The sequence below is a fragment of the Vombatus ursinus genome, unplaced genomic scaffold, assembly GCF_900497805.2.
Source record: "Vombatus ursinus unplaced genomic scaffold, bare-nosed wombat genome assembly UNPS02005226.1, whole genome shotgun sequence".
Classification (NCBI taxonomy): domain Eukaryota; kingdom Metazoa; phylum Chordata; class Mammalia; order Diprotodontia; family Vombatidae; genus Vombatus; species Vombatus ursinus.
Window position 1 is genome coordinate 43,982 of NW_020945004.1, and position 20,287 is coordinate 64,268.

Below are 20,287 nucleotides of genomic sequence, written 5' to 3' on the forward strand. Positions count from 1 at the left end.
TTGTTTTAACATGTAATTGGGGGGGAATAAAATATTATTTAAAAAAAGGAAATCTACTGCTCTGAGTCTCCAGTCATACTTGTTGGAATTAATCATGGAAAATTTTAGTCCATGAGTCACTTTTTTTCATAGTTCTTTGTAAACCAAAATTCTTACATAATTTTTTATTATTAGAGGATTCTTCAGTTAGGTCTGTCCAAAGTAAAAAACTATGCTGGGCAGGGCGGGACGGGGGTGGGGTGATGGGGGGGGGGGCGTTATTCACCAGTGCTATTAGAGTACTGAATGACTTGGGTCAGTTTGGGTTTCTGCTTTCCAGTTTTTAGCACTAACTAGAGGCAGTTATCTCCTTTTCCTTCAATGCTAAAGATGTTTAAATGTGACCTTAAGTAGTTTGAAAGGATACCCTAGTGTGAAGCTGATTTTGATTTTGAAGGCTCCCTTATCAGTTATGATAAAGTCAAAAAGTTAGTTTCATCAACCTGGATTTAATAGAGGTTTTTCATTTCACATTTGCAGATTTCTTCCAGTTCCTTCCTCAGCGTCCTACTGACCACAATTTTAGGTATAATTCTCATTTTTATATGAACAACATGTTTAAAGCAGGTCAAGTTGAACTTGTTGCAATTATATAACATAGTTTTGCATTTTCATTCTTTTTCTATTTTGCTGTTAGTGCATTTTTCTTTTCTCTAACACATTGATGATCTAACTGAACATTGAGATCTGATTCAAAATGACTACTACTTTGATCATTTCCTGTCTGATTAGATGTATTTAATTTTGTTTTTTGTAAAGTTATTTGATATCTCTCTCACATTTAGTGCTTACCTATTGAAGAAAGTATTTATGACATATAAGCATTAGGCTTCTGTTTATAAGCCTTTGAATGTTTTTGTTCCTTAATCCTGAGCCACATTTTCCAACATATTTCTCACTATTCACTCTTATGCCCACCTTTGCACTGATTTCATCAAATTAAAAAGCAGATGATGACTTAGTTAGGATGGTCTTAATATGTTCTTCATAGAATTTCTCTAGCTCCCGATCTTCTGCAACTGAGATGTAGAAGATGTAGATGATAGCTCAGATGTAGACTAAGCTATTTCTAAAAATAGTCTTGAAGAAAATTGAATTAATACCTACCTCCAAGAGCTTCCATTAGCTGATCCATGGAGGGTTTTGGAATATTTCTCAAAAGAGAGTACAAAGACATCACCATTCCAGGGCTACAGAATCCACACTGAGTCCCATGGCATTTGGCAATTCTTTCCTAGAATAACAGACAGCAGGGAGTCCCACTTAAAACCTATGGTATCATTGATTCCTCCTTTCTACCATTGACTTACAGAACTGAAAGTGTGATTACTAGTTCACAAATACTCATCAATATGAACACTCTGTTAGTACTGTAGTAGTCACAACACAAGTTACTGTCAATGCAAGTAATTTAATCGGAACATTTGTATCATCCTTCATATACAAACATGCTGCTACTGATTCACTGTCTGTAAGAAGAGAACTTTGATTTGTTCTTCTTTGTTAGGCAGGATCAGGGGCTTAATCTACTTATGGGCCTTTTTCCTATGCATAGCCTTTTGGCCTATATGTAAATAAACAGTGCAGTGGATAGAGTGCTGGACTTGGAGTCTGGAAGACCAGTGTTCAAATCCTGCTTCTTGCCTTAGGTCACACAAATAATAAGTGACAGTCAACATTTTAACCCAAGTCACAATATGTGTGGATGGAAAGGTAGGTAGGTAGGTAGACTAGTTGTGTATTGAGAATGAAAGAAAAAAGATAGACTAACCAGGTGGTACACTGGATCACTCAGTATCTGAAAGGAACAAAAGGAAGGCCCCTGATGCATAGGGTAGATCCTCTATGGAAAATTTGTAGAAGTGCAATAGACAAGAATCATAAGGGCTAAGAAAACATGGTAAGGTTTCAATGAAAGGAATATCTACCAAAACTGGGGCTTTATGAAAGTATCAAAGCACCAATGGTGGAAGAAGCAAGAAATATGCTCTATAGACTCTCACCTGCACTGGATGAATCCTGGTTTTGGTGTTTCCTATGCCTTCTACTGTGGTGACAGCAGCCCCAAACAGAGAGCATATGGAAAGCAGGCAGGCATTGGCCGAATAATGTCTTCAGAATATAAAAGAGAAAAATAGATGAACTTTCCTTCTATGAAAAACTAGGTGATAATTTTAATTGCTTTGTGTGAATGGAGTTGCTAACCAAATTCTACTTAAAAATCATATTTTTCTAGCTGTGCTTTCCCCTGCCTTTATTTATTTCATTTGCCCTTTGAGCAGGTACCCAGATATCATCATATTATAAACAGCTTACAATGACACCTATTTCTAAGCAGTCAACCTTGCATATTCATTGTTTCGGCTCAGTTTTATCTCCAACTTCTAGTCAAAGCACTAGGTAGGGAGAAAATGGGCCAAAGACAAAATTTGGGTGTTATTTTCCTCCCTGTAGATAAACTGATTGATATGTCTAACCCAACAAGCCCAACAATGACAACAACAACAATAATGCAACTATAGAAAGATGAACATTTCCATGCTGTGTGACCCTAGGCAAGTCACTTAACCCTGTTTGCCTCAGTTTCCTCATCTGTAAAATGAGCTGGAAAAGGAAATGGCAAACTTCTCCAGTATCTCTGCCAAGAAAACCCCAAATGGGATTAGGAAAAGCCAGATATGGCTGAAAATGACTGAACAGCAATAAATTAGGACATAAGCTCATCCATTGTAGACTTTCTGAAAACTTCCTCAGTATAACTTCAGTAGCAGACAGGACAACAGCAATAGTAATATATACCTCAACCTGCTCCCAACATGATTTCTCAGAAAACATGATAAAGAGGTCAAAAACTTGGAAAAATAGTTTCAGAATAAGTAGATATTAACATACTGATCAATAGCAAAGGCTGATAATAAGAGCATTATTAAATATTTCATCTATAATCACAAGTGGCTTAAATCTGGATGGAATATACAAAGCAACCAAGACCCAAGAGTGGAATCAAAAGGCATTGGTAACACTTGTATGAACTCAGTCAACAACAGGTTGAGCCAATCTTATAAAAAAAGGCTGAGTCATGTAGATATGTTTGTGGAAATAGAAAGATTTGTGATAGCAATTTAGGAGTAGGTCATTGCCACCAGAAATTACCAGAAGGTTATCCTTAAAGAGAATAGATTTTGTAATCAGTATAGATTATGCAAGGAAATGACGAAGACTGTGCAACAAATTACTGCAGGCTACAAAAGTTTAGTAGGTATTGAATACCTAGCAAAAATGACCTAATCATCAGAAATAGACATCTGAAACATGCTGTATTTCATGGACAGCCATGCAACAAGTCACCAGATTATAATGACAGACTTCAAAACATCCTAGAAAATACAACCAACAAACTTGACAGGAATCAAACTATCATTCCAGATCTAACTCTTGCTCACAATTATCTAGACATGACACTGAGTTTAAAAAAAAATGTAAGAACATTGGTTTTAATAGATGCCACTATCCCAAATATCCATAATTTTGAAGCTACACAAAACAAAAACTTGACCTAGCAGGTGTAAATCATGTTGGGAGCAGGATGAGGTATATATTATTATTGCTGTTGTCCTGTCTGCTACTGAAGTTAGACTGAAGAAGTTTTCAGAAAGCCTACAATGGATGAGTTTACATCCTAATTTATTGTTGTTCAGTCATTTTCAGCCATATCTGGCTTTTTCTGATCCCATTCGGGGTTTTCTTGGCAGAGATTCTGGAGAAGTTTGCCATTTCCTTCTCCAACTCATTTTACAGATGAGAAAACTGAGGCAAACAGGGTTAAGTGACTTGCCCAGGGTCACACAGCTAGTAAGTGTGTGAGGCCAGATTTGAACTCAAGAAGATGTCCCACACTCTATCCACTGGGCCACCTAGCTGCTTGCAAACTTTAAGTACTATGCAAATGTCAGTTTTTATCATTTCTGCTATCATAGCCCTATATATCCATGACAGAAGAAAAGTTCCAAATGATAAAAGTTAACTTTTTTCATCTCCAAGAATGAAATCATTCCTGATTTTCATTTTCAGGACTCTGAGGAAGGATACCTTATCTTCTTAGTCCATGGGTCATATCTTGATATCATCACTGTGCAAGCTCCGCAGCCACCTCCTCCACAGCCATATTTTGTCCCTGTCAGACGGACCTGAAAGGCAGTAGTCAAAGAAAACCCTTTTTCTGATGCTTTTCTCTTTGAATTATTTCATTAAATTCTGACTAAAACAAGTTTTTATATCCAGTCCTATAGCTGAAACTCAAGAGGTTTGACTTTGGGGAGGGGGGTAGGCTTCTTGGTTGCTATTAACTGGCAACAGACTACATAATAAACTTTTGATTATCTTTCTGACTAATCTAGAGTCTCCTCTTCTTCTGCAAATCAATCCCAGGCAGCCACCAAGCAGTACTATTAGGCTGGTAGAGGGAGAAGCCTATGATATTTAATCATCTGAGTTTGGTTGTGTTTGAATCTTAAGCTGTATGTCTATAACTTTGTCCCAAAGACAAAGAGATGTAAGTGGTTTTATTATTTGTTATTTGTCTTGACTCCCAGAGGGAGAAAATCAAATCAACATCTCAATCAGGGGTCTACAGACCCCTGAAAGATATCATTGTTGTCTAGGGAGGAGTGACAACCTAATGTTCTGTGGTTAGCAAACTACCTCCCTTTCCTCAACATGGAATCAAGGGATGCCTAGGTGGAAACAGCTTCCTGCTGCTAGCCCTCCAGACTCTCTCAGTCTCATTCATATCAGCCCTATCCCTTCAAAACTCCAGCATGGCTGTGCCTTACCTTCCTATTATACCCTCTAGAACCCTCCTCTGTGATTAATCAACTTCTTTTCATCTTAGATCCTTTCCTATCACACATCTTTAATCCTTTGCACTCACAAAACCTGACTTTCTTCGTTTTGTTCTCTTGCTTTTTGGTGAGGCAATCAGGGTTAAGTGATTTGCCTGGGGCCACACAGCTAGCGTCAAGTGTCTGAGGCCATTGATTTTCTTCATCCCCAATTCCCACCCCCAGAAGACACTGCATTTCTAGCCACCCTCTCCAAGACTGGATGCATCTTCTACCATCCTCCATCACTTCCCCCTATGCAAGCAAAGGACCAGGGGGAAAAGTAAATATAATCCTTCCTCCTCAGTGAGACTTCCAGATCCTCCTTCAGCTGCAACCTCACTCAGAAACCTCTCCTCCTCTCAAATTCATTCCATCCATTTCTAACACCCAATCCAGAGCCTAGTTATTATCTACAAAACTCTCTCCCTCTTTCTCAAGGAGTTCAGCACCCTGGCTCACATTTTTCCAGACCATCCCAGCAACTCCTTTCCTATATAGGGATTTCAATATATGTTGCTATCTCCTCAAACACCCTAGTCTCCTAGTCCGTTATCCTCCTAACTCATAATCTATACCTTCACTTCTAGTACCTAGTACAGTACACTTCATAGATAAATAATAAGTGCCTGATGAATTCAAATCAGTTCTCTTACCAATAGTATCTGTCTCTGATATAATTGATAGGTGAGAATTGATTGACTATATAGTACTTTACTTTTAAAAAAATTCAAGGACATTCACATACCTTTTTCTGTATCCACAGAGTAGTCTCATCAAAAAGATTTCTTTTAAGTTGACATGAGAATAGGGAGTAATTTTAAAACTTCTAAACTCATGCCATTAAATTAAAAAGCAATCTTTCCTCACTCTTATTTATTCTATTTTCTTTTTTTTTTAAATCTTTTTTTAGTTATATCTTTTGTTTTTAAGACACTTTCATTTCCAAACAGATCATTCCAGGTCCTCTGCTCAACAAGCTCTCCCTTAGCACACAAACTTTGAAATATTGGGGCAGGCAGAAGTAGTTCACTGTAACCAATCCACAACTCAATAGTGTCTGAGAGGATACGCAATATGGCAAACCCATCATCCACCACCTCTGAAAACAGGAAAAAGAGGTGCATTTTTTCAACTCATCAGGATCAAGCTTGGTCATTATAGTGTTGTTCAGTTTAAGCAGCTCTTTGTTTTGATTGATAATATTTTCACACATTTCAAGAACTATCCATATCAAATAGTAACCATAAATACAAATCTAACTTTCTTCTTTAGAGGCTGTTCTCTAATTTTCTTCCTCCTTTCCCCTTATGAGGATGTTTTACTCTCTTGGTGGTCTCGTTTCAATGAATAGTTCTCTTGGACTTTTTTTAAATGTTGTTTTTCAATTGTTCTAAAATATTGACTAGTGTGTCCTCTATAATTCATTGCTTTAATTCTCATAGCTCTAGTCAACTGAAGTATTTGTATTCTCTTTTGTTCCACTTCATACATCTTGAAAAGTGTCAAAGACAGAACTAGAACCTTGGTGGATAGATGAAACAAGCATTTATTAAGCACCTACTATTTACCAGGAACTGTGCTAAAGATTTTACAAGTATCACCTCATTTGATCCTCACAACAACCCTGAGGGGTAGGTGCAGTTATTATCCAATTTTACAATTGAGGAAACTAAGGCATACAAGGGGTTAAATTACTTTCCCAGGGTCACACAGCCAGTGTTTGAGGCCAGCTTTGAATTCAGGTCTTCCTGACTTCAAGCCCTGTGCTCTATGTATTGTGCCACCGAGCTGCCTCCAGAGACCTAACTGTGGAATGGAGATGTCCCAGGACCGTTTCTATGAAGTATAGTTTTAAAATGTGAATGAAGTTTACAAAGCATTTTTTTTTCCAGAAACAGCTTTGTAAGGTAAGTAATGCAAGTTCTTTTATCCCCACTCTACAGATGAAGAAACTGAGCTTCTCAGAGTTTAAGTGACTTGCTAGTTGTCTTACTTACAGTAATCTAATGAGCTAACAAATTTCTAAGGTGGGATTCAGACCCAGGTCTCCTGATGCTGAATCTAGCACTCTTCCACTCAGCCTACTAGATCACTGATGCAGTAGGAAGAACACTGGAGTCAGAGAACCTAGGATTGAATCCTGACCCTTCTATTTATTACCCTGTATCACCTTGAGAAAGTGATTTGACCTCTCTGGGTCTCAGTTTTTTCATCTGTATAATGACATCCAGGACCTTTCTAGCTATAAATCTACGGTCCTTTAATCAAAGTCCAATCCTCATGTTACTGGCCAAAGTCACACAGCAAGTTGGTAGAAGTCATTGTTTGTTAATAGATAATTGTTCTTCCTCCTTGCACATTATCCCTCCACTGACCCAGGAAGAAAGTCTACCTATCCTTTAAAGCTCAATTCAAATGTCACCTCCTATATGAAGCCTTCCTTGACCCTCTCAATCAGTAACATCCTCTCCCCTTTTGAGCTTCACAAAGCACCTGGGTTCAAATTCTGACTCTGCTACTTACTACCTGTGTGACCTTGGGCAAGTCACTTAACATTTCTTTGTCTCAGTTTCCTCAGCTGTAAAATGAGAGCCTTGGACTAGATTACATCTAAGGTCCTTTCCAGTTCTAAATCTAAACTCCAGTGTACATGTAAGATTTTCATTTTTGTACCACTGTGTTACATTTATTCTGTGTTATTCTGCATTACAGGTCATATCTTTCTACCCAACTATAATCTTCACATGGAAAAGATTATGTCTCATTTCAACTTTGTACCTTCCAAGTGCCCAAGACAATGCATTGAATACAGTAAATGATTAATAAATGTATGTCAAATTGAAACGAACCTGACTAGTAGACATTTTCTGTGTACTTTTGAAAGAGGCAGGAAAATTTCTAAGAATTGGCCCAAGGATTTGCTCTTGGACTTTTCTAACACCATGTACCTATGAGGGTGAAATGAAGACTATCAGTTTACAAATGGGGGGACTGATCCACAAGGGTAGTCATTAAGAGAAAAAAGGGGAAAGTAGCCCTCAAGGGAAGAGAAAGCTTGCAGCCTGGAACTGGGATTTTGTTGTTCAGAAGATCATAGGATCTTAGATTTAGACTGGAAGATCTTGGAGGCCATCAAATTTAACGCTCTCATTTTACAGATGAGGAAACAGAGGCCTAGAGAAGTTGAGTGACTTGCCCAGGATCTCATAGCTATTAGGAGAGGTAGGAGGGTAATAGCAGAGGGATGCTACCAATTTTTTTTAAGTGCTTGATATAAAACTCTGTAAAATAAGTTTACTTTAATTACAGACACACAAAGAGGCACAGATGGAATGAAAGGATACGTTTCTTCCTCAAATATGGTAACAACATTGTTTCAGGATCTGCATTCTTCTCCATTACCTGAACCAAGGAGAAAAAATAAGAGATTTATGTTAAAACATGATCCAGGGTCACAGATTACTAAATCAAAACTTGCCAAAAGAAGAAAGCTTCTAAAGCTATTCCGAGACACAAATTTTCAAGGGGAGCAATTATTACCTACTTTGGCATCTGCTTTGGGGGAGCAAAAGTTTGAATTAAAGTTTCATTTGGGTAAGGAGACTATATGTTTAGCTACTAGGTAACTGGGACATTGAAAGGATTCACCAGTATTGATTTAACTAAACAGAATATAAGATATTGCATTTCATTATATGGGTAATGCTTCTGGTGCATCCAGGTAGCATCCGCATCATTCTCTTCTCCCCCCACCCCCACCCGCCACTATTATTTCTGTCATTTTGTCTTTAGAACTTCATTCTTGAGAGCTTCCCATTTCTCCTGAATTGATTTCCCCTGATTCTATCTATCCTTTTCTGAATCCTTTGAAATCTGCTCTCCCAAAATAACTCATATTTACATTTTTAACATTTAAAAAGAATTGACAGCCTATTGGCTGTTGGCTGGGCTCAATCTTGCCTCTGATACTACATAACTATTTGGAACAGTTAACCTATCTGAATCTCCAAGGATTCTCTAAGATATGGGTTCTTAACTTGAATCCATCATTAGATTTCAGGGGGTCTATTAACTTAGAGGGAGAAAGAATTACATCTTTATTTCTACTACCATTTAAGTGAAATTTAGTACTTCTTCCAATTATTATTTTTAAAAAAATTGTTCTGAGAAGGGGCTCATAGGTTTCACCAGATTTCCAAAAGGGTCCATGATGCAAAGAAGGGTTAGTAACTCCTGCTCTTAAGACTTGCTGATTGAATTATAAGGGAGATATCTTCCATTTGTGGGATTCCCATACCAATGATATTATGTCTATCAATAATAATCAACATGTAGGTAGGAATTTGTTTTAGAAACTGCACTTGCCAATTTAATCAAGGGGAATGATAAAATAACAATTTTAAATCAGCCTTAATAAGAATTATAATCTTATAAAAAGAAATGTATCTTTATCTTTATAATAAAAATAAATAAGACAATGTTTTCCTTTCCAAACAAGTATACTTTGATTAAATGCCAAGAGACTGAAGCAGCTAGGTAGAACAGAGGATAGAGTTTTGGACCTGAAGTCAGGAAGAACTGAATTCATATCTGACATCAGATCATCACTGTGCAACCCTGGACAATTCACTTAACCTCTGTCTGCCTCACTTTCCTCCTCCGTAAAACAGAGATAATAATAGCACTTATCTGCTAAGGAGGTTGTGAGGGTAAAATGAGAAAATATTTATAAAATTCTTTGTAAACTTTAAGGTGTGATATAAATTGAGTTATTATTATTAGGTATAATTAGCCCTGAATCTACTTTATATATTTACTTTGAAAATCAACATTACACAAACATTTTGCAACCTAGATGCAATACAATGCCCTGGAAGAACAGTTTTTTGAGGAGGAAAATGCTTCTAAAGAAAAAAAAACTACAGCATAATATAGTAGGATACTATATGATGAATTAGACTATCAGTTAAAGACTTGATATTTGATTTAGAGGAGTCACTTAAACCTTTCTGTGACTCAGTTTCCCCCTTCATAAAGTAGAACAATAATTCCTGAGGCTAGTCTTAAACACAGCAAATGATTATTCCAATAAGTGTCCTCCTATTAATACTTTCCCTGCATTACCTGAAAGCGTTCATTTCACTTAATCACACTGTCTGAAGTTCCCAACAATCAAATCTAGCTTAGTTAATTAATAAGAAGCCTCCTTTTAAATGGACAGGTAGCAAATTAGCAAGTATAACAAAAGATAGAAGAGTTCAATGGTTGGAGGCACTGCACAAAGACAGCTCCTGTTGCTAGAGTTATAAATTGGTCTAACCATTCTGGTAAGCAATTTCAAATTATATTAAGAAAGTAACAAAAATGCTCATGCCCTTTTACCCAGATATCCCCCCTGCTTAAGCATATACTACAAGGAAGTCAAAGACAATAAGGTCTCATATACACTTAAACATTCATAGCAACACTTTTGGCTGATATGCAGTAGTAAACAAAGAAGATGCTGGAGACTGGCCAAACTATAACAAATATAATGTAATAATACCGTGCTATAAAAATGAAGCTTATGGAAAACTCAGTGAAGTCTGCAGAGATTTATGCAAACTGATACGGAGTAAGAGAAGAACCAGGAAAACAATAAACATAATAATTATAACAATGTAACTAGAAAGAACCACCAGGGGAAAAAAAAAAACACTTTGTGCTTTGTAAATATAACCAAGTTTGGCCCTAATGAGGATATGTGAAATTCACTTCCCTCTTTTTTTTGGGGGGGGGAGGGAGAGGCAGGAAACTGTAGACGTAGAACATTCCATTGACTGTCGCACTTAGTGTTGTTGGTTAGTTGTGCTGAACAGCTTTTTAAAAGACTTTGTTACAAAGGAAACGAATTATATTGAAATAAAATTATCTATCTATATATCAATAGGTCTATATGGATCTATTCCTCTATCCATCTCAATAGAGATATAGATCTGTATGGGTAGCATGGTCGCACCCTACTTAGAGCGCTGGCCCTGGATTCAGGAAACTTCAGTTCAAAACCAGCCTCAAATACTTAGTATGCCTCAGTTTCCTCAACTGTAAAATAGGGGATAACAATATCACCCCAGGTTTGTTTCGAGGGTCAAATGAAATATTTATAAAGTGCTTAGCACACAACAGGCATGTAATAAATATTTGTTCCCTCCTTTCCTTCCCATCTTCAAGCACATAGTCAAGCCCACCCTCATGCCCACCTTCAGTTAACTCACCTTTCTGCCGTTCACATAGAAAAGCAGTTCTGATGGTTCGCTTAAGGCAAAAGACATGATGGTAAATTAATGCACTGGTCAGCTAAGTCTGGTAAAGAGTTCACAGAAACCTTGGCACAAAAGGAGGATCTAGGCTCAGGGTGGTGTGCAGTCAGAGGAGTGCAGCTCAGCACGACTGACCCGGGCAAGGCTCCAGACTGCAACTGAGGACCCGAAGTTCTGATTGTGCGCTCCGCCCCAATCTCCTCGGACCTAGGCTGGGCAGGCAGAGTTTCAATGCACACAGACCCCCCCACCCCCACCCCCTTCCCTTTCTTCCAATAGCATTTTAGAAGAAAAGGCCTCCTTTCTTTTCCCCTCTCCCTCCCTTTTTCCTCCTTTAATTCCCCAAGCACTCTCAGTGACTTTCCCTCCCATGTCCCTTTTCTCCTCTCCTCCTTCTCTCTCACCCTCCCTACCCCTTTCCCTGCTCCTTCTCTTCCCTCTCTTTCTCTTTTCCCCCTCCTGTCTCTGGTCTTCCCCTCCACCCTAACGCCTAAATTTCACTTTCTCACCCAGAGGATTTTCAACTGGGACACAGATTTAAGTAGTCTAAAAGCAATCAGGCTTGCTTTTAAAAATTCAACCACAAACAAAACCCAGATTAAAAATCATCCCATGTTGCATGTCATCTCCTTTGGAATACAGCATTGTGCGAATATTGTCGCCAAGAGTATATATAATGAGAACTTGAAGAAAATTGTCCAATTACTCCTACCCAGAGACACCTTCCTCCGAAATCCATGGTGCTTATTGTCTCTACTGGCAATCTATGATAGGAATGTAAAGTCTTTGAGAGAGGAGATTACTTCATTCTGTGTGTGTGTGTGAGAGAGAGAGATTCCGCTGCCTAGAAAGGCTCGGGGAAGGTGCCTAATAAGTAGTGGATATCGTGTCCAGGGTTAGAGTTTAGGAAGAGTCTTCTTTCTGAGTTCAAATCAGAACTTAGACGCTTACTAGCTGTGTGACCCTGGGCGATTTAACTCAGTTTCTTCATTTGTAAAATGAGCTGCAGAAAAAAAAAATGTTAAACCACTCCAGTGTCTTTACTAAGAAAACCCCAAATGGGGTCCTGAAGAGTCAAACACGACTGAAATGACTCAACAATTAAGGATTCTAGTTACTATTTTAAAGACTTTCCTGTTATATAAATGCTCCTCAAAATGTGAAACATCTTAGGAAATTACGTTTATGCTTAAGATAAAATTATTTAGTCAAAGGGATTTGTGTAAGTTTATCACTCATTTATTTTAAACACAATCTCGGTTCTTTGAACAGTTTAAAATAATGTAGGTGTTTGAGGCAGGATTTGGACTCAGGTCTTTTTTACATGGAGTCCAGAATTCTGCCCACTATAACATACACACGTATGTGTGTATATAGATACATATAAGATAAATATAGAGTAAATGGAAGATAACCTTGGAAGGAAAGACACTAACAGCAGGGTGGACCAATGAAAACTTTTTTTGCTGTTGTCTTGTCTGAAATCATAATACCTAACCCTGTTTTTTGGTTGTTGCTGTTGAGCTGAGACATAATAGATTTTACTCCACCAAACACTCCCCCAGTAGGATTGTAAAGGAACCCTTTAATATCATCCTTCTCCATTGCAATGTAAATAGTTCACCCTTAAAAAGCCCCTTCTTGTTCACTTAAAATTATTTCTTTCATTTTTCTCTTTATTTCCATATTTATATTTCAAAGAACCTTTTCAGCTCCAGTTTGATGCCTTTTTGTTATTTTTTTGTATCACCATAATTTTCCCCAATATCTCTTCCCTTCTTCCTCTCAGAAAGTCACTCTGTAACAAATAAAGCAAAAAAGGAAAAGGAAGAAAAATCGGCATAATTGATCAATATATTTTAAAAGTCATGTATGTACAATGTGCAACACTTGTGGACCTCCCACCTCTCCAAAGAGATGGGGCAGGAATATCTTCTCAGATCTCTTCTTTCCAGCTATACTTATTCTTTACAATTTTGTAACACTAATTTTTAATTTTTATGGTTGTTTTGATTTACATTATTTGTTGTCTATATATAGTTTTCTTGGCTCTGCTGACTTCACTCTGCATCATTCATGTAAATCTTCCCATGCTTCTCTGTATTCATCACATTCATCATTTTTTACAACATAGTAATATTCCATTACATTCATGTGCCACATTTTTTAGCCATTCTCCAATCAATGGGGATCCATTTTGTTTTCAATTCTTTGCTGTCTCAAGAAAAAAAAAACTGCTACTATAAGTATTCTGGCATTTATGGGGACTTTCTTCTTATCAATGGCCCTTTTTCAGGAAGAAATTTAGAGTCATTAAACGAGTTTTGTAATTTGCTAAAGGCAACCAGCCTACTCCCTTCTTCAATTCTGAGCCAAACCCATTGTCCATTGGCAATGTGTCCAAGATATACACACATATGCATGTGGCATATTGTTACATATATGTAGTACTCAGCCCACCCCACATCTTAGACCACGTTCAATCAGTATTCCACTCAGCTACATGGAAATTTGGGGTTAGCCTGCTGCTGGACATGCATGATGGAGGGGCTACCACCCCCAATTCCACCACCCAGTCCCTCTGACTACCCCCTTTCAGTTATGATAGCTCTTTACTTGTTGGTGGGGCTGGAACTCCATGAATATATTAAAGGGGAAATTTATACACCTCAGGCTAAGTCTTGAAGTGTCAGGAGGTCCTTCCAGGTGAAAAAATTAAGTTGATTTTGTATCATTTTATTATTGATTCGATTCTATTCTATAATTAATCCTATTCTGTACAGCCCCATTTGGTCTGATTGCTCAAACCACATTTCTTTGTCTTTTTGCTTATGAGCTGTTTAGAAATTCAGTTCTCCTGTTAATCACCATTCTAAAGAAACTCTATTATCCTTGAGGGATGCAAGTAGATGCCTAGGAGTCTGGTCTAGTATCTTTACACCACCAAGCCATTCTTCAAGAATGTCTGATTTGTTATACAAAGAAGTCTGGTCCACTTTCTTCATTCCCAGCTTCCAATCAATCATGTTGTCCTCACCAATTGCATTATCTTCCTCATCTACCCAGTTCTGTTCTTTGTTCTATGCTTATAAAAAGGAGCTGTACCTCCTCCTCTGGGTCATTGGCCTAACTGAAGTAGACATTTGACACACTTTATTAACAAGTTTGTGCTCTGCTAATAAACTGATAAAGCTCAAGATTCTGTACCTCAGTTTGTCTTTATTGAATTCTATCAAGACATAGGCAAGCCTGGGTTGGGACTTGTTTGTGTCTTCTTTGCTTTGGTAAAAACCCTTGAGAGATCTGGAAAGGCAACTAGCATATTTTTCTTCCTCAGCACTCAGGCATCAGGGCATTGTTAATGGAACAAGACAGGACATAAAATTTCATATGCAGATTGAGAGGGAGTAATCCAAAGAGAAAGAGACCTCAGGGAAGAGAGAGCCCAGTTGGCATTAATTGAGTTATAATCAGTGGAGGTGAAGTATAAGAAGCCCTTTTTTCACAAATGACTTTTGGAGGCACGAATATGCCTTTTTCATAGATTATAATCATTCTATAATTCTTTATGGCTTAATATTCCTTTTTCTGTGTGGGAATAAAACGTCCAGTTCCACATTTGATTCACATTTGAAATGAGTACTTTTGTTTTTAACTTTCTTTCCCCTCTCTTACCTGCCCTGCCCCCCCCCCAAAAAAACAAAGCTGGGAATGTCCATTTATACCTCAGGAATCAGAGATAGGAGTAGAATTGACACATTAGGAATCTAGTTTCCCTATTGAGAAAATCCAGAGCAGTGAATCCAGGGTAGGTAAAAGACAGGTGTTGGTAAAAGTCACTAGTCTCTGTGACCTCAGTCTAGTGGTGTCTAGCTAACTTCTGACCTTTTTATTTTTTTTGTTGTTTATAATGATAATGTTTTATACATACATATATACATGTGTGTGTGTGTGTGTGTGTGTGTGTGTGTGTGTAACTGCGGATCACATTCAGGACAATGAACATTCTTCAGCCATTTTGGCTTTCCCAGGTGAACACTTAGACCAAATTCATTTGATGGATTATGGATTTCATCTAGGACGCTCTAAAAAGCAAGGGGGTTTAATGTAGCTGGTCCAATGTCATCCACAGACAGAAACATTGGAAGGCTCCTCCCATCTACAGAGAATTCCTCTCTAACTTGGACTGTATGTTTTATCACCTCCATGACAGTGATAAATATCTTGTGAGCATATGTTATACCTTGTTGAGATTAATCAATAAACAATCATTAAGTACCTACTATGTGCTGGTGTTGTGGTTGGTGAAGAGGATACAAATATGAGGGAAACAATTCCTTTTCTCAAGGGTCTTATGTTCAAATGGAATGAGATAATAAATTCATAAAATACTCAGAAAAAATAAAAGTAAATTAATATAAATAAAAGTTAACTCTGAGTTGAGATTTTATTTTATTCTGAACTTAAGAAATAAAACAAGCATTTCCATAATGTAGTAGAAAAGGGGAAAAAAAGATGGTTGCACATGAAACTGCACATTATGTACAGCTTGCTATTCCTTGATACATGATAAGGTTATCATGTAAATTTTTTTCTTCCCTCCCTAGCCTCTACCCTAGAAATGGTGATCATTAGATACATATATCTATGTAAAATCATTCTACACATACTTCTATTTATCAGATCTTTCTTTGGATGCAGATAGCATCTTCCTTCATAGGTCCTTTGTAGTTAATTTGGCTATTTATAATACCTAAGATAGTTTATAAGGGAGGGCAATAGGTCCTGGGTAAGGGGAGATCAGGAACGGCCTCATGCAGACGGTGGTACCTGAGCTGCATCCAAAGTACCTGACGGACATTAATGATCTGGATAAACAAGGTTATCTGTTATAGTTTTCAAGGGATCATATGAAATTTTGACATTTACATGACACCTTGTTAGAAAGGATCCTTTAAAATGGTGTTTACCTTTACCAAAATTGAAAGCTTTTTTTCAATAGCCAACAAGTAATAAACAGTAATTTTTTCCAATAAACAAAAAGCTATTCCCCTTCTAGTCTTTCACACCCCCATTAAAACACAACACAACAAAAAAAAAAACTTGTAATAATTATGTATAATCAAGCAAAACACACTCCCACGCTGTTCACATAAAAAATTACATCTTTCATTCTGTACTTTTAATAAATCACCTGTCAGGAGATGGGTAACATACTTTATCATCAGTCCTCTGGAATTATGGTTGCTCATTATATTTAGAGTGCTTTTTTTCCTCTTAATAGTATTTTTTCTCATTATATGTCAAGATAGTTTTCAACATTCATTTTTGTAAAATTTTGAGTTCCAAATTTTTCTCCTTCCCTTCCTTCCCAAGACAGTAGACAATCTGATATAGATTATACATGTACAGTAAAACATATTTCCATATTATTCATGTTGTGAAAGAAGAATCAGAAAGGAAAAGATACGAGAAAGAAAAAAAAGTGAAAATAGTATACTTTGATCTGCATTCAGACTCCATATTTCTCTCTTTGGATGTGGTTAGTATTTTCCATCATGATTCTTTTGGAATTATCTTGGATCATTGTACTGCTGAAAAAAAGCTAAGTCTATCCTAGTTAATCATCACAAAATGTTGCAGTTATATTTAGAGCTCTTAAATCGTTCAAAGTGCAGAATAAGAACTTGTATTCTCAATACCTTTGTCAACTCAATGTTTGTAAATACATGGACCTTGTCATGAAATATTTCTTGGGAAAGCCTGCCTATTCCCTGCCAACTCCCTCATTAAAGATCAACAAGCATTTATTTAGCTCTTGCAATGTGCCAGGCATGCACTTGATGCATGTACATATGTGCTCATAACACTTTTACTTAAATGAGAAAACAGCAGCTCTTGATGTTCTTTTTTTCTCTTTTGCATTAATAGTATAGTCCAAGATAATTTCCCTGATCTTGATATCTTTCTCTAACATTGTACTTTTATATTATAAAACATACTCAAAATAAAAATTTTGAAGTTTGAGTTAATGATTACAAAAACATTTCTAAAGTAATTTTATTAATGGTACAATAAACCTTTTTGTTTTTGTTCTCACTAAGGAAGTATGTGAATATACTCCATAATTTTTTTTTAAATACTACTTCAGCAATTGATAAGAGTGACATGAAGTTCAGACACTTTGTGAATTAGTCCTCTCATTCTCACAATGGTGATCTAGCATGAATCTTCTCTGTACAATTGCTCATCTTGAGCTGTTTTTCCCATCTTTGATCTCTTTAGTGTCGGTTCTAATTCTATAAATCTACATTGCTGGGCAAAAGTTGTTAGGGTACTACACCTACTTTTTCTCCCTAAAGGGCCCTTTTACTTTGGACCCAAACATGGTTTGGAGAGCTCAGTTCTGAGGAGAGCATGGCCTCTACCAAGAAAGGGACAGTCTTGTTCTCACACTTTTCAGTTTGTTTAGCCTCCACCCTGGGGGAAAAATTCATTATCTTAAGTTTGGGCTCATGTCTAGCTCTCTCCAAAGGAGTAGATGGTTGGTAGAGAGTGATAAGTATTCAGTGTACAATGAGGCTAGATGGCACAGGCAGTGTTGGGACTTGGAATCAGGAAGACCTGAGTTTAATTCCTACCTCCCTGTTCAAGTCACTTAAACTCAGTCTTACTTTCCTAATCTGTCAAATGGAGATAATGGCATCTATCTCCCAAGGTTATGGAGGAATAAATGAGGTAACATGTAAAGTGTATTACAAACCTTAAGGTGCTATATAAATGCTAGTTTTTATTAAACAAAGTATGAAACAAGTATTTATTACCTAAACAAAAAAGAAATTCCAAACTAATCACAAATGGACATTGATAGAAAAATAAAACAGAATTCAAGAACTTATTACTAGTGCTATCTGCTCTTGGAGGAATTCCATTTCTCTCTAAGCTCCACTCCTGATGCTCTGGACTTTTCCACTTCTGCCTCAGTTGCCTTTTCAAGCTGGAAAGGGCTCCAGCCCTCCTCCTATTGCTGATTTCCTGACCAGAACTTCCACTGGGGAAGTGGCTAGGACATCTATGGTTCACTTCTTTCCAGGTTCTGCTCTTGGATCTCTGAACTTCTCTATCTTGTCCCTGCCTGGGTAGTTTCTGCCTCTTCCCCTAACCCCTAACTCTTGCTTTTCAGCTCCCTTTTATGAATTGTCTTTCCCCACTGGAATATAGCTTTTTAAGGGTAGGGACTGTCTTTTTGCTCTAATGTATGGGCTCCTAAAAATCACTGTGCTATGCAAAATTACACAATAAAAACCACAAGGATTACAGGAAAAATGGGGTTGGGGCACCGCACTTATAAGTTTTGTCAGTGGTATATAAAAAGATAGAAACCTAATAAAGGTGGTAACAATTTTACACATGGTATATGGTTAAGAAATACATAAACATTACAACAAATAGTGGCGGCATTCAAGGCCTCGGGCTGCTGCTTGGCCCGCACCCTTGTTCCCACGGTCAGCCAATAAATATTTATTATTCATTTTATTTATTGTTTATATTTATTGTTTATATGTTTGCTATGTGCCGGGAGCTATGCTAAGTGCTGGGGATACAGATAGTCCTTCCTATCGGAGAGCTTATAATCTAATTGGGAAGACATGAAAATAACTAAGTACAAACAAGTTACATATAGGATAAATTGTGATAAATGATGATTTTATCCTATAATTAGCACAACATATGCATAGGTTAATGATGAGTAGATGTAAACTCATTTTTTAAATATTTTTGATAATTTTGATTTTTTTTTGTCCACATTCTCATATCATTAGATTATCACTGTTTTACCTTGTAATGTGACTGATGAAGAGAACAACTTAGGAAAAGGAGTGTCAGTGCCGCTGTTTTTGTCTGCTTGACCTCACAATAGTATTTTCTTCAATTCAGTCTTTTTTTTACAGGAATTTTTAAAGTCACGGATCCATTTTATGAGGGTCAGTTAAGATATAACAGTCTGTAAGATTGCTTAACTGGGCACATATAAATTGCAATATGCTCAACACAGAACACTGAGAATGAATGAACAAGGGAGGGTGTCACTGTTAACCTCTCCACACCATGGGAAGTTCTATCAAAAGCATTTTATAAACTCCTACTTCAGGCAACCTAGAGTACGGTGACATGACAATTATGGCATAAGGATGCTAGTGTTAAATCCCTATACTAATTATTAGTAAAGTTTAATTTCTTTCCTTTTTTAGATTAAAAATAGTAGTAATATTTTCTTCCCTCACCCAAGTGGTTTGTCTTGTGCAGCGTCCGGAGTACACATACTCCATAAGACCAATGGCTTAGAGGATTTGTAGCTTACATGGAGCACTCCATGGGGTGGTGGTAGCATAGCACAAAGGGGATGGATGTACTTCTAATTTAATATGCAAGCAGAGTTGCAACACACTATGCTTAATGAGTGCAACTGTTTTATCTAAGAAAGAAGCCTCACAAAGGGGAAGTTGTATTGGCAGTTTGAGTATATATTAAACAACAAATGGATCTAGTCCTATACAGAAGACTGACCCATCACTTAGCCTTACTTCTATAGGGGGAAATCATGTATCAGATGCACCTCAAATAGGAAGGTGGGCTGTAGCAGCCACATAAGTCACTGCCTAAGAAACACTAAAGTGTTAGACAACTGGAATTACTTAGGAAACTATAGGTGTGATTTGATTTCCTCCTCCACCTCTAACATCAACTTTCTGATGATGAACTGCTTTCTTCTTTGTTAGGCTAGTTCTCTGGCAGCAGACAGTTTATCCCTCGGTCCCTCCTTGTTAAAATGCTTCATAGGATCATACATCTTTAGCTGGAAGGGATCTCAGAGGTCATCATTCCTGCACTGCTAATTTTATAGATGATGAAACTAAGGCCTAAGGAGGTGAAATGATTTGCTCAGATATGGGATTTGAACCCTGGTCTTCTGTTTCTTGGTGGAAGCTCACAGAGACACTGTGTACACTGCCACAGCCATCCAACTGACTAAGGGCAATCAATACAAAATTAAGTTTATTAATA

General features: G+C 37.3%; 1 protein-coding gene across 4 annotated transcripts in view; it reads right to left on the reverse strand.

Moving 5' to 3' along the window:
* The window catches only part of LOC114029995 (aldehyde oxidase 1-like), a 49,168-nt gene extending 37,192 nt beyond the window's left edge, over window positions 1-11,976 (reverse strand). Inside the window, exons 1-6 of one of the 4 annotated variants that reach the window (XM_027844667.1) lie at window positions 11,934-11,976; window positions 11,177-11,216; window positions 8,267-8,324; window positions 4,129-4,225; window positions 2,043-2,151; window positions 1,147-1,273 (exon numbers count right to left, since the gene is read on the reverse strand). In XM_027844667.1, coding sequence (XP_027700468.1) covers window positions 1,147-1,273; window positions 2,043-2,151; window positions 4,129-4,225; window positions 8,267-8,321 — 388 coding nt within the window. In that variant the 5' untranslated portion in view covers window positions 8,322-8,324; window positions 11,177-11,216; window positions 11,934-11,976. Of the gene's footprint in view, window positions 1-1,146; window positions 1,274-2,042; window positions 2,152-4,128; window positions 4,227-7,771; window positions 7,871-8,266; window positions 8,325-11,176; window positions 11,417-11,933 lie in introns of those variants that run through there. The other 3 variants (XM_027844653.1, XM_027844660.1, XM_027844673.1) reach the window with 3 other exon arrangements.
* Window positions 11,977-20,287: the final 8,311 nt, after the last annotated feature.